At 35.5% G+C, this 13,670-nt stretch overlaps 1 protein-coding gene across 1 annotated transcript in view; it reads right to left on the bottom strand.

Annotated features, from left to right (window-relative positions):
• Positions 1-13,586, bottom strand: part of LOC142520796 (midasin-like) — a 39,014-nt gene extending 25,428 nt beyond the window's left edge. Inside the window, 25 exon segments of the mRNA XM_075623924.1 lie at positions 93-147; positions 213-406; positions 654-959; positions 1,055-1,159; positions 1,251-1,446; positions 1,527-1,594; positions 3,152-4,364; positions 4,403-4,932; positions 5,014-5,109; positions 5,111-5,140; positions 5,228-5,404; positions 5,517-5,573; positions 5,665-5,793; positions 5,877-5,973; positions 6,057-6,141; positions 6,225-6,347; positions 7,768-7,846; positions 8,683-8,802; positions 8,995-9,104; positions 10,078-10,238; positions 10,505-10,690; positions 11,102-11,397; positions 12,031-12,115; positions 12,977-13,317; positions 13,428-13,586. Of these exon segments, the coding sequence (XP_075480039.1) occupies positions 93-147; positions 213-406; positions 654-959; positions 1,055-1,159; positions 1,251-1,446; positions 1,527-1,594; positions 3,152-4,364; positions 4,403-4,932; positions 5,014-5,109; positions 5,111-5,140; positions 5,228-5,404; positions 5,517-5,573; positions 5,665-5,793; positions 5,877-5,973; positions 6,057-6,141; positions 6,225-6,347; positions 7,768-7,846; positions 8,683-8,802; positions 8,995-9,104; positions 10,078-10,238; positions 10,505-10,690; positions 11,102-11,397; positions 12,031-12,115; positions 12,977-13,317; positions 13,428-13,532 (4,944 nt within the window). The 5' untranslated portion in view covers positions 13,533-13,586.
• Between the last annotated feature and the right edge of the window lie 84 nt (positions 13,587-13,670).

The following is a 13,670-nucleotide window of genomic DNA, read 5'->3' as shown; positions in this document are numbered from 1 at the left end:
AAGATCAGTGCATCCTCATTATCCAATAATTTGTGATGAACGACGCGAATAACAGACAAATATAGCATCTAAAAAATTAGAAATCAATATACCTCCCAAAAATTTAGCATGCTATTGATAGTCCATGAACGTTCTGGGTTTGATATTCTGCAAGTAAACAAGTGTCAGAAAGCCATAAAAATAGTGAATAATATTTATTAAGACAAACTTGCCTCTTAAGGGCAATACTCTTAAGCTCTTCAACATCACTGACAGAAGGAACCCATATCTCAGTAAACCTGTTACGAAGTGCAGGTGACAATTCCTTTTTACCGTAGTCTCCGCCAGGATTCATTGTAGCGAGAAGGAAAAATTTGTCATGAGCAATTATGTTCTCAAGGTCAGAGCCTCCTTTCTCAGCCAATGACTGTAAGTGTTAATAAAAAAATATCATAGATACCAATTAATATTTATCTACACATAATAAACATCATTGACTATCCATTACAGCAATAACTTTTTCGGATTTCTCATCTTATAGTAAAACTAGAATATGAATTCGTTTAATTTATGAACAAGGCAAAAGGGGAAGTATATCCAAGATTAAAAAATGAATGAAAAAATGCATTACATAATGCTTGAAAATGGTATGTGACTAAATTAAGGATAATTACCAGTTTTCTTTCCGGTTCCAAGACACTGTTTAATCTTTCAAGTACACTGTCATCAGCCAAAGAAATCTCATCCACGAGAAACAGGTCGCCTCTCTTCATAGCTTCAACAAGAGGTCCATCCTGCCACATAAATATAGTCTGCCACGTCTGATGCAACTCACATAGATCCTGAAATATTTTTTTTATCCGAGATATTTCATTTTCCATTACTTCAGGATGAGAAACAAGCAGCTCTTCATAACTTTTGACGATTTTATCGAGCTCAACAAGAGTTTGTGATGCTTGGTTAATGTCCACAAAAATTTTCTGCAAAATAGAACATGACAATAGCAATGGAATTTAACAATCAAAATGGGAAACCCTCCAAGTAAAAGTCAATTTATATAAAGAAACGAACATACTGGCGCTCCAGGATAATGAATAAAAGCCTTTGAATTGGTAAACTGTTCACAAAGCTTTTGGAAGTCTACTGCGATTTTGGATCTCGTTCGCACGGGGTAAAAACCCTAATTAACAATAACCACAAAAGTTGAAATAAATTTGACTTCATCAACAAATGGAAATGCAAAAGTGATATGAAGAGAGTATAGGACGAACTCCAAGAAAATCCGATGTTTCTGTGTACTGATGGCAATTCAATATGTGCAGTTTCAAACCCAACATGGCACTTAGCAATTGGCAAACAGTTGTTTTCCCACCACCAGTTTCACCAACAAGAAGAACAGGCTCACGCATTTTATAGCACCGCTCGATCAGAAAATATGTCCTCCGCATGCTTTTGGTCAGAATAATTCTGAAAGATAAAAGATAGGAACTCAGTGAAAATGACAAAGATCTCACAACTTGTGCACAAGTATCAGGGTAGAGGCTTACTTCCGAACATTTTCCGAATTTTCTGAGTACTCGTCAGACATCATTGTGCAGGATCCATCTTCGGATTCCTGAATTATTAAAAAACACCAAAGCAATGATACTCACTCTCTTATTCAAATAATTTTTTTATGAACTTGCAATCATATACAATAATCATTCTGAATATCTGACAAGAATACCATCAAGAGAAACCAAAAAAGAACCATCATTCGATGATCATATATTAATACGTCAATTCCCTGATTTTCAAAGGTAGCCAAATCTTACTAATACAAAAGTTACAGCTGTCAAATATATTTCCCTCAGCCTTCAAGTCTCGATGCGATTATCAGGATGTGTTACATATAATTCTACGGTATGATAAATTCACTCGGGAAACTAATTAACTAGTGAAACATACAGATCTAACTTCTCTCACTCAAGAAAGATATATAACTCATAGAATTTATAAGATCAGAGCATAAAGTCATTTATTATGCAAAAATATGACAATGATCTCCAGAGAAAGTTAACAATTTCCAAAATGAAAGATAAAAAATTCTAAATAATTTGACATCACGGGCAACTGTAAAGGTCGGATCAGTTAATCATTATGATAGCTGCAACTACAAAAGCAGTTCAAAATTTAGATACTAACGATATTAAAAATTATTCTTATATTTTGTAACGATGTGTTTGCACATAGCAGCTTCAAATAATAAAGCATATAATGACTTGTATTTCAGAAATAATCATCATACTCTAGATCTTCATTTCCACCAAGAACTATGGACTGATTGTGAAATTCACTTCGAGCCACTAACCCGCATTCAGTGAGTAAATAAAATTCTAATCGTGATCAATTTCAGAATCTTAGTCCACTTTATACTGATAGCATATCAATCAATTTACATGTCTCATTTAACAAAAAAATGATTGGTCAAATCTGCAGAAACTTCTCTCACTCAAGAAAGATCCATAACTCACAGACTTAATAAGGACCAGAGCATAAAAGTCACTTGTTATGCAAAAATATGACAATAATCACTAGAAGAAGTTAAAATTTCCAAAAATGTAAGATAAAAATTATAAACAATTTGGCAATCCCTACAATTGCAAAGTCGGATCAGTTAGTCATTATGTTGGCAGCAACTACAAAATCAAGTTCAAAATTGAGACACTAACGAAATTACAAATTACTCTAATATATGTAGTTTGTTAAAATGTGTTTGCACATAGCAGCTACAAACTTTAAAGCATATAATGACGTTTAATTCAAAAATAATCCTCATAATCATAAAATTATAATCATGATCAACTTCAGAAACGTAGACCACTTCACTCTCATAGCATATCAAATACTTTACATGTCTCATTTAACAAAAAAATGCATGCATTTCTTCTTTTTTTGGAGATAAAAATGCATGTATTTCAAGTTCATTTCTTCAACAGAAACCCTTTATCCAACCAAGAATCGTGATGGCACAGAATCTACAAGTGCACTGCAGAAAATTTTAGCCATTTACAGTTATTAACCTACCAAACAGCACAGTTCTGTAAAAGCAGATCAGTTATCAGAATCCAACAGCTAATGAATATAGTGGATGTAAATAGTTTCACTGGGAATGGTTCAAAAAATTACTCACCGGCTTGTACAAGTCATCTTCAAAAAGTTTAACCTGCAACTGCTTCTCCAGAACTTCCTTGACAATTGTTTTCTCAGCATCATCACGTAGTCGTTCAGCCAATAGATAATAACCATCGTGAGCTAAATCTTCATAGGAGCTACCATATTTTCTGAAGCGATTAGCCCATCGAAATAAGTCACGTGGGGTTATAAACCCATGTTTTCCAGCAAAAACTTTACTACTTTGCCTGTGCAGTTGCAACTCTTTCATGACATCAACCATTTTTTTAGCATAGCTTTCAGGAATCAAGCACTTCTTCCCCAATATTGTGCTCAACTCCTCTTGTGGAATTTCATCAACATGAATCTCCACAAAACGGTTGCGAAATGCTCTAGAAAGCAACTTGCGCCCTCCGTAGACAAAAGGTGGATTTTGAGTGGCAAATAACATAAAATCTGGATGAGCACGAATAGTTTCAGACAATTCAGGAACAAAAAGTTCCCTATTATCATCAAGTAACCTGTTCAGCGCTTCAAGCACATCAGAAGGAGCTAAGTTAAGTTCATCAAGAACAATCCATTGACCTTCCCGAACAGCTTTCACAAGTGCTCCCTCTTGGAAAATAAGCTTCCCACTTGCATCAGTAATATAAGATCCAAGGTACTCCTGAAGATCAGTATGTTCATGGTTGTTGATTCTGACAAATTTATTACCAGTTATTTCGGCAAGAAACCAAACCAAGCTCGTCTTCCCACTAGAGGTTGGGCCCTGCAACAAAACTGGATATCTTTTAATAAATATTGCCCTGGCAAGGTTCTTAAGTTTTTGTTCAACACTCTTTGTTAAAACATAGCCATCCACAGTCTCTTTTTTAACCGTTAAGTATGAACCAAAAGGGATCTGAGGAGGTAATTTTCCTCCCAATAAACTTTGGCAAATCAAGCCTTTCATTAACTTCGCACCAGAGTCATCTAATAAATCTAGAAAGAACATAGAAAACCCATCATAAATGGATCTTTCAAATCCAAAACTTCGTTTTGCCTTTGTGAGATACTGCAGTGCCCGGTAAAGGGAACGTAAACTATAATGAGGTTTCTGATTAGCCCCATCCTGCAGCCTTTCTTCAGATTTCTTTGCTGCCTTGTAGAATTTCACAATTTTACTTATCAATTCTCTGTTTGAAGGATCATCGTCCATAAACTGATTAATAAACAAAAACAAGTCCTCATAACTAACTCATCATTCAACACCAAATCCTCATTATCCAACTTATCATTCAAAAACACATCATCGACAAAGTATTCTGTAAATCTGCCTCGAATAGAAAGTGGCAAGTCTCTTTTGCCAGCATCAGTCGCAGGATTCATGCAAGCAAATATGCGAAAGTTGGGATGCCTACATACGTAATGTATATCACCTCGTTCAGACAAGCATACTGACCCTTTCGCATCTTCAAGGACCCCAATAACTCGCTGCAATATCTCTGGAGGAGCCAAATTTACTTCATCCAACAATATCCATTCACCATTTCTCAGGGCCTTGATAAAAGCTCCTTCAACAAATGAAAATACTATTCCATCAGATGCATTCACTTGAGCAAGAGCATTTTCGAGTTTCACTGAGAAATTTTCCCATGCTTTCTGTAGCTCTGCACCTAAAGGTCTCTTTCGCTTCTTACCAGGACTGGACTTTACTATTTCAACAACCTTTTTTATGGCTTTTTGAAATCCACTTAATAAATGTTTCCACTTCCTAAGAAATAAGTTGTTCCTTAAACTAGAAAGAAAAGCATCATTATCCTAGAAAGAGAACACCAGAACGTAAGTAATTGCTTATAACAAAAGGAAGAAAGTAAGGAAATACACTATGGTACATGGTACCTTTGACGAAAATGAATTAGTGAATAGATTCTCAAACTCCTGATACAGTGGAATACAAACAACCCGTGCATCCACAGGTTTGAAACCCCCTAACAGGATCTGCAACATCGCTTTGTTGACTTAAATTCTGAATCACGAACAACATAAGCATCACTCATGAGAATTCAAGAAACTCTAAGCCATCAGAACAAAAGAATTCTAGATTCCAACTTACCAAAACGGTAAGTTTTTGACCAATCCTCGTGGCAAGAGTCTGCACAATAGTAGTCTTCCCAGTACCAGTTTCACCAACTAATAGCACAGGCTCTTTAAACTTAACAGAGCAGGCGATTTTCTCAAGAACATGCACCGAACTACGAAGCTGAACGAATGGCTTCTTGTCATCTTTGAACTGTAATATAGACCACTTAAAAAGGTTGACATATTTTTTTTATAGGAGATGATCTTATAGCTTCAAAAGAAAACATGATGGAGATGAAGAATATCTAAAACTCATCACTTACTGCAATTTTAGTATATTCAAGGCTAACCCGTCCAACTTGCAATCCAGAGCTTGATTCCTGTATGCACAAACTTCAAAATTTTGAAAAACTATTTCTGAAGATGTGGAGAAAAACATGTACACATCTGTCATATCATAAATAGAAAAACCTGAATAATAGGCTTGTTAATAGGATATAACGATTCAGCGGCTGAAACGTTCCAAAACTTTGCAATCTCTCTCATGATAGACAAACGATTACCAACTGAAGTATCGAAGGATGCAAAAACATCTACAGCCTGAAAAGATCAATTCCAAACTTACAGTCAAATTTTCCACAAAACCACATTTGTAGATGAGAAAAGCAATCGATGTATCCAACCTCTTTATAGATACTGTTGCATGCATTAGTTGAGAGGCTGTCCTGATCAAAGAGAAAACCGAAACTTGCCATTCTTTCGCACAACTTGAGAAGATCTCTTTTGTGGTAGATTAATAGGTTAGTTAATAACTCATTGCAAAACAAAAGAACAAAAGCTCAAACCACACCAGAATGTTCTACCTTAACGTGAATCTGTCATGATAACTTGATGAAGCTGTCAAACCCAGCTGAAATCTCATAAGCTGGACGATCCTTTTAAAGGATTCTGAAGAACATGGAAGAGAAGAATAATAAGTAATTCTGGTTGTAAGCCTAAACTATTCTTATATCAAAAGAAATAATGCAAACCTATAACTTTCTTAGCAAGAGAATCCCGCTCCGGAAACCACTCCAACACAATATTTAGAATGTCATCATCATTTGGAGAGCCAATCATTACCTTCCGCCAAACGGCACCGAGTAAATTTTTACCTATTCAGAAAGGGAAAGGGTTCCATATAATCAGAAATAATAAATGACTTTTTTATTCATTCGGTTACGATTTTGGAGTGAGTTTAGATTTTCGTGAGATAAATGGATGGGCAGCATTACGTTGGGTTTCAACATATGGCAGGAAGGATGTTCAATACGTAGAAAACCGACTGCCTAGCTCCAGCCTTGAGGACAAGGCTGATTTTGAAGAGGGAGGCAATGTTAGGAACCTAATTATAATAGGCCTGAATAGTTTAGAATATGGCGTTAAAATGGGCTCAATTGAATTGGGTCAAGGAGTGACTTGTAGAAGGGGTAAGAATATAAACATCAGATTTTGTCATAGGGATTATTCACATTTTTTGACAGTTAAGTGAGTTCACTAGCTTGAGCTAGGGTTTCTGGAAGAGGATTTAATCCTTTGGCTTAGTGTTTCACTCAAATTATATCAATATGTTTTATTTTTAATAAGGGATGTCTGGTATATCTCTACACTCCTGTCTATAATTTTTTTTATCTCTGCTCTCTATCTAACATAACAAATTTCCTTCAAGCAAAAACAGAGAACCCTTCTCGAGGACACAGGACCTTAGATTACCATGTTTTCCTCACGAGTCAATTTTTTGCAATAGCTATTACTAATTACTAACTTAAAAAAGGTGAAAGCCAGGTTTATCCTACATGAGATGACATTTTTTATAACCTCCACGTGGAGTAGTAGGTTTATCCTACATGAGATGACATTTTTTAAAACCTCCACGTGGAATACTACTCCAAAGACAGTTACTTGACAAGCTTCAAAAATGTTAAGAGGTATGTTAAAATTATCTAATCCTAAAGCAGAAAATTTTGAAACAGAAGTCATATCAATTATCATCCAGATACAATTATGATTTGTCAACAGCAAGTGATGTGTGGTATTTCTAGATTACTTGGTCCCTTCATATACAGCTTGCTGATCATATACCAGTGCAGATTTGGAAAAAAAACACAAGCAATCCCACGACTAAAATCTCAGCAACGGAAAACTAAACACAAGCTGACAGAGGAAATAGTGGTGCAATATTTATCACATGCTTGGTTAATTGATAATAGCAATTTTCTGTTTTCACAATTTTAAATTCCGGAGGGTTAATAATTACCAATTTAGTGCATAAAAGAGTTCCTCCAGATTTGTTTCCTTGAAACATTAAACCAACACACAATTTGAATATATCTAAAAATAATGTGACACCAGTCAAGACTGAAAGGAGAAGTGCCAAAGGAAATTTCATGGTCCGAACTGGTATGAGAATATAATATCATAATGTAATATATATATAGCATAAATGTGTGTGTGTGTGTGCATAACTCATCTATAATTTAATCACAACTCAGATCGATGTCACAAACATTAAGCACAAGAGGAAGTAGAATAAACCTTCAATAACTCGGAAGATATCTTGATTTGAGCTTGTTATGGTGGAAAATAACCGAAAATTTTCATTCACTCGTACCACCTGCACATATCTCCGTGATTGATACAATTAACAAACATATCCTTGCAAGTGCCTAAAGCATGATCTAGATGAAAAGTGCAAAGTTTTTTATAAGAATGCACAAAAAAAATCCATATTGGAAATAAACATAGATAAAACAAAATGTTTGTGCACTTGTCAGCGTATGCCTGTGTTTCTACTTCAGTATACTTGTTGCTTGAACAGCGCTATAAGCAACCCAAACATCCAGTTTCCTAGAACTTAAATCAACTGATTCTATCTTTCAATGCCCAAAACAATCCCCAAGCTCATTGAAACCTCGCATTTGGGGTAGACAAAGCATCCTAGTTCATTACAATGCAGTCTGCATTAACACCCTTACAAGAATAAAATAAAATTGGAAGCTTCTGAAATATTATACAAAATATTCAGAAAATTAAGATAAATTTAGGTTAGACGCTTCCAATTGAGGTTCATGGACTCTCACACATGGGTTAGGTTCCAAACCAGAAAGTAATTAGTCCTCGGAAGATCAAATGTGACGACCTAAGCACATGCCCAAAAGCTCACTTAACTATTTATGCAGTTATGCTCAACACATTAGACGTTAATCGTTTGTAATGAATAACCATAAAATTGAAAACCATTTTAAAAAGTTGATAGCCGTCTGTAAATCCTGTCCTAGATCTAGCTGCAAATTCACATGCCACCAGATCCAAATATTTCAAGAAACCATCTAGATATGCAGGGTGCTACAAACATCAAATATGTTATGTGGCAACAATTCAATCAAAGCACTTGAAGGCAAACTATAGGCATTCCTTTAGAAAGCTGAGCCCAAGAAAAGAAGTCTATACCTCCCCATGTCCAGTTGAGAACAGATTTGAACCTTCTAACAAGGGCAATAAGATAGATATGATATCTGGAGGTGCCTTATCAATATCCTCGAACACAACCCAAAAACCATTCAGAACTGCCTGTCAATTGTCTGAAACAAGTTAAACTACAATATTGGATGGATTATTAATTTAATTTAACTGTGTAAATATTTAACATCCAGCCACTTAACCCAACGATCTCATAGTTGGTTTACAAGAGCCAAAGCCCTGACTTCTGAGTTCAAGTCATGATGGTTAACAATAACTACTAAAACGCATCTACTTTCAAACCTGTGTAAGAGAACCAGGTTGCCATCTGAATTCGCCAGGTTGTTCAGTACAAACATAACTGCCGATCAATGTTTTTCCGTCCATTTGCTCGTCCGTGTGAAGCTGCAGAACTTTTTATGTGAATTGGGTAGTTAGGAATCAGAAAGGTTCCAAAAGTGACAAAAAAAATAACATGAAAGTGATGAAACGGGTCATAGAGTAAGCGTCACGCAAACAACTTTGTCATAATCAAAATTTGAAATACAGGATTAACATCAATTGATGAAGGCATGTGCTAGTTTTCGCCAATAATATTTAGACCACAGATCATTAAATACGAGATTTTGGAGATAATATGCATATACTATAAACACAAAGATACACATTTAAGCTGTGATGTGTTGTTGCGACATCTGTTGGGACATTATTTCTGTTCTGGTGAAAATAAGATTCATTGCTCTGATTTGCCCATTGTACAAGTCCACGTGGAGTCTTAAGCAGACAACGATGTCATCGTACTAAAAATTAAATGAATCTAGCAAAACCAAAAGAGTAGAGAGTCTGAAATAAACAAAAAATCACCATCTTCACTCGGGATATTATACAGCAAAGAAGTGAAAAAATGAGAGAGAGTAGTTCAAGCTGCTCCCATGATCCCATCCAAACACATAAATTTATTTGGAAAATATGCTTCACATGAAATTCGTGTTAAATTGAACACACATTGAGCACAAAGTATGTAACAAAAAATAACCAGGTTTGTAACAACATTTAACTGCAATGAAATATTTCTAAGAATATAGCACTCGAGGAGAATTTGTGCATAGACGTGAATGTGAGTATATTTCATACAACCAAGGTGTTTCACTCCTTTCAAAATGTTCATGACATCAAGTGTGAGGCATTGGCATTGCCTAACCAACTAAAGCTGTTTTTCAGAAAGAAACTAGATATATTCAAGTTCCCGTCTAGGAGGGAAGACATGGGAAAAGTGACGAACATGAGTATTTTGCAGTAGCCATTCGAAGTTAATTACAAGCGAACACCCACACAAAAAGTCTTCTTAAGCATGTTTGATTGATACACTAAACAAAAAATGTGTACCTCTACTGCCATGGGTGTTAGCCAACTTGTTAATAAATGTGGATTTCCCAGAACCAGAAGGGCCATAGAGAAGAACAGGCCATCTCTGACTCACAGCCAGAGAGACCAGTTCAAAACTTTTTCTCATATTAGATCTCAAGAAAAAAGAATTCCCAGGATACCTGAAGGAGAAAGTGGCCAAATGTCAAAAAATTTAAACACCAGCATATAGCCTAAAGTAGAATTTGAAACTATTTGCCCTTATGTAAGTGAGACTACAAAGATATAGAGGTCAAAAGGAAAATGGTGAATAAACATCCACCTTGCTCTAAGTCAAAGCTATGAAGTTAAACCTGTATGGTATCTCACTTTCACTTAATAAAGCAGGACATTTGTAAAAGTGAAGCTTCAAATTATTCTCCTAGTTTGTTTACTTTTTTAATCATACCTTGTAGGTACAATCCCATGGGCCACTGTAGAGAGCTTGTGTGAGCAATTAAGCCTACAACTCCTTAAATAATAACCTTCTTCGAGATCGACCATTTGTCCAACCAATGCCGATGTTTCTTGTATGGGAGATTCAAGATACCAACTACCTTTCTCCAATGATACTTCCATGCAAAATTCTTGCCAGCTATAAATATAAAAGGGACAGATAGATACATCATATGAACCCCGAAATTTTCCGAGGACAAAAAAGTAAGAAAAAAAATAATTCCACACTCAAAATAATAAGCTATTGTCCAACTTTCTAGTTTCCATCAATAAAATCCTTTTCTACTAGTACGGTGTCTATTATCTTCCACATTGTTTTTTGATAGGAAACAAGATTATATTAATAAAGATGTTTATACTATATCAATTACAAAAAGATATATGTCTTGATTTACGAATGAGCTATTTATTTACATGGATTAGAAAATGAACGCGATCAAATTCACCCCCCTCTCTTTTGAACCATGGTCGCTTCGTCGATTAAAATAATGAAATCCTCGCACGAGCATAAATTTCATAGTATGCATCCACAACTAATGTGTGAGCTTACCGCAGCAGGCTGTGAATGGATTGTTTAGAGTCACGACCAAGGTTTGCAGATGCTTCAAAGCTTAACCCCAAAACCAATGATAATATCTCTATGCTGCACCATCTTATGTCAGACACAATATCCCTCAATTCATCATTAAATCTCATGTCTGATACATTATCTAATGAGACTGAATCTGGATACTTCTGTAAAAGGTCCAAATAACATGACCAATCCCAAAATGACATGAAAATATCTGTTTTCATCATCAAAAGACCATATGAAGCTCGGACAACATTTAACAACCGATTTGCTCCCTACAAAGAGATGATTAGAAGATAATTATTTCATAAAGAAAATTATTTATAATTTTCAATAATTAAAAAAATAAATTGGTAAAACAACAAATTAGAATGTCCTAAAAATAAATGCCATGATAACATGATATCGAGTGCATGTGCACGTTATGTGATCAATGTATAGATGACCTGCCGGCTGCCAACCAAAGAAACCAACGTGTTATTCCACCAGCCATTGACTCGCATAGTTAAAAAAAATTACAGCTTCATACTACCTATTGGTCACTTGAAATTATCATTAACATTTGTGCTTGCAACGCACCCTAGTCCAATAGAAAAATCGTCAGAAGATTGCTCAGTCAACTAAAGAGTGCATGTTGTACACATCAATCTAATTTAAGCTTGTTTTCCTTATCCCACTAACATATTTATATGAAATAACGAATATGACGAGTCAAAGCAACTGCAAGCGAATCACAAGAAGACAAAATGAAATTTGAATTAGAAAGAGACATTTTTTATTTGATACGAAACTAGATTTTATTAAAATAAGATGAAGGATTACAAAGGATAGTAATCCTAAGAAGAGACATTAACCAATGGAAATCTTCGTATCAAGGGAAACAAATTTTAAAAAATTGTTAAATATACCTTAGCGTCAGTTTTTGAAAATGTTTCACAATGCACAAATCTTTCGAAAGGAGCAGGAGCATCTTCAAAATACTTTAAAATAGACCTACACCAATGACACAGATACTATAATCAGTTTCTCAATCTGAGCCAGAAATCTAAACCATGCTGCATAAATGAAAACACAAACTATCGAGCATAAGAAAATAAAGGTTATTTAACTATATCATTGATCGTCAACCCAGTAAAATAATTGTAACATCGAGTAATTGCTGATTTACCCAAGCTAAAACAGCTTATGCATCATGTTTTGATGATTCTCTCGGTACAAGCAATTATTTCAACCCCTCGTAGTAATAGCATCAACATCTAACTCGTGGAAATCAAGCACGTGACATTAATGCTAATACCAATTAATAAACACAACTCTTGAGTTTTACCAAAAGCTATATCTTTTGGTAACAATGCAATTTGAATCTTTTAACCAACGTAGCGGTCCAAGCACCAAAGTAGAGCAAAGACCTTAAAGTTGAGGTCAAAATCTCACAGAGCATATCTCTGGGGTGAAGAAGAAATTTGTCCATTTTTAAAAATCTATAGTGCTAAAACATATAATTTAAGTTGAGAGTTTGAAGCAACCTCGATACATAGTGTCTCCACCGCTCAACAGTTCATACGCATGAACTCATATGCATAATCTACTATTCTGTAAATAATGGTCGTGATAAATTGACCTTCAAACTAACTTCTAGGGTTTATTATAGCATCCATTTACCAGTTGGCATAACAAAAAAGCCCATCACTCTTCCAAGCTTCTGTTCTTATCTAGTTCCTCAAACATCTCTTGAGAACCAAATGTTACTTAATGCAGAATCGCACGATATTAAATTAGCATGTTCACAATTTCATCAAAAGGTACAAAAAGAAGATCCAGGGAAAAAATAGGGAATCCCATGAACTAGCTTACCCCAAGAGAAAAGGAATCAAATCAAGAGCTCGGTAGAAGGCAAGGCACGCAAGCTCGTGAATACGCAATCCCTTCCTGCGACTGACATAAATATAAATAATGTTAGCAACTTCGGCACCGTCTACATTTTCAGAGTCTCTGAGGAACTCTTCTTCATCAAATTCTTCCATTAAATCATCGTCCGGTATTAGTTTTCGAGCCGAGTGAACCAACTTCGTTGTACACTCCACTATCCTCTCCGCAATTGGCCTGAGGCATCCCAACAACGGGATTGTGTATTTTGGGTGCAGAAGCAATTGCCCAACTGCATCAACCACCTCATCTTCTGTAACTAGGTCCCCCTATAACCAATCGAGCAGGGTCAGACATGCCTAATTCTACGTCACTGATCAATAATTTACATAAGGAAAAAAAACCAACATCCGGGAACAATCATCCCCAAGTTCAGTACCTTGTTTAACAAGTCACTGAAACGGGAAAGAGACTTTAGCTTTGGACGCCTGTCAAGAAACCTCCTGAACTCCGATTGTAGACAAAACCTACCATCAACCGCCATGGAAACCTTAAAGAATTTGACCTAATAGAGTTCTACTATGTATCAGGGTTTATCACATTGGGGTTTTATAGGGTTTTAAGTAACTCCCACATACATAGGTTTTTGTATTAAAATAAAAATTAAAGTTTTTATATCGTT

Source organism: Primulina tabacum, chromosome 12, assembly GCF_025594145.1.
Source record: "Primulina tabacum isolate GXHZ01 chromosome 12, ASM2559414v2, whole genome shotgun sequence".
NCBI lineage: Eukaryota > Viridiplantae > Streptophyta > Magnoliopsida > Lamiales > Gesneriaceae > Primulina > Primulina tabacum.
This window is presented reverse-complemented; position numbering and strand designations above follow the sequence as displayed.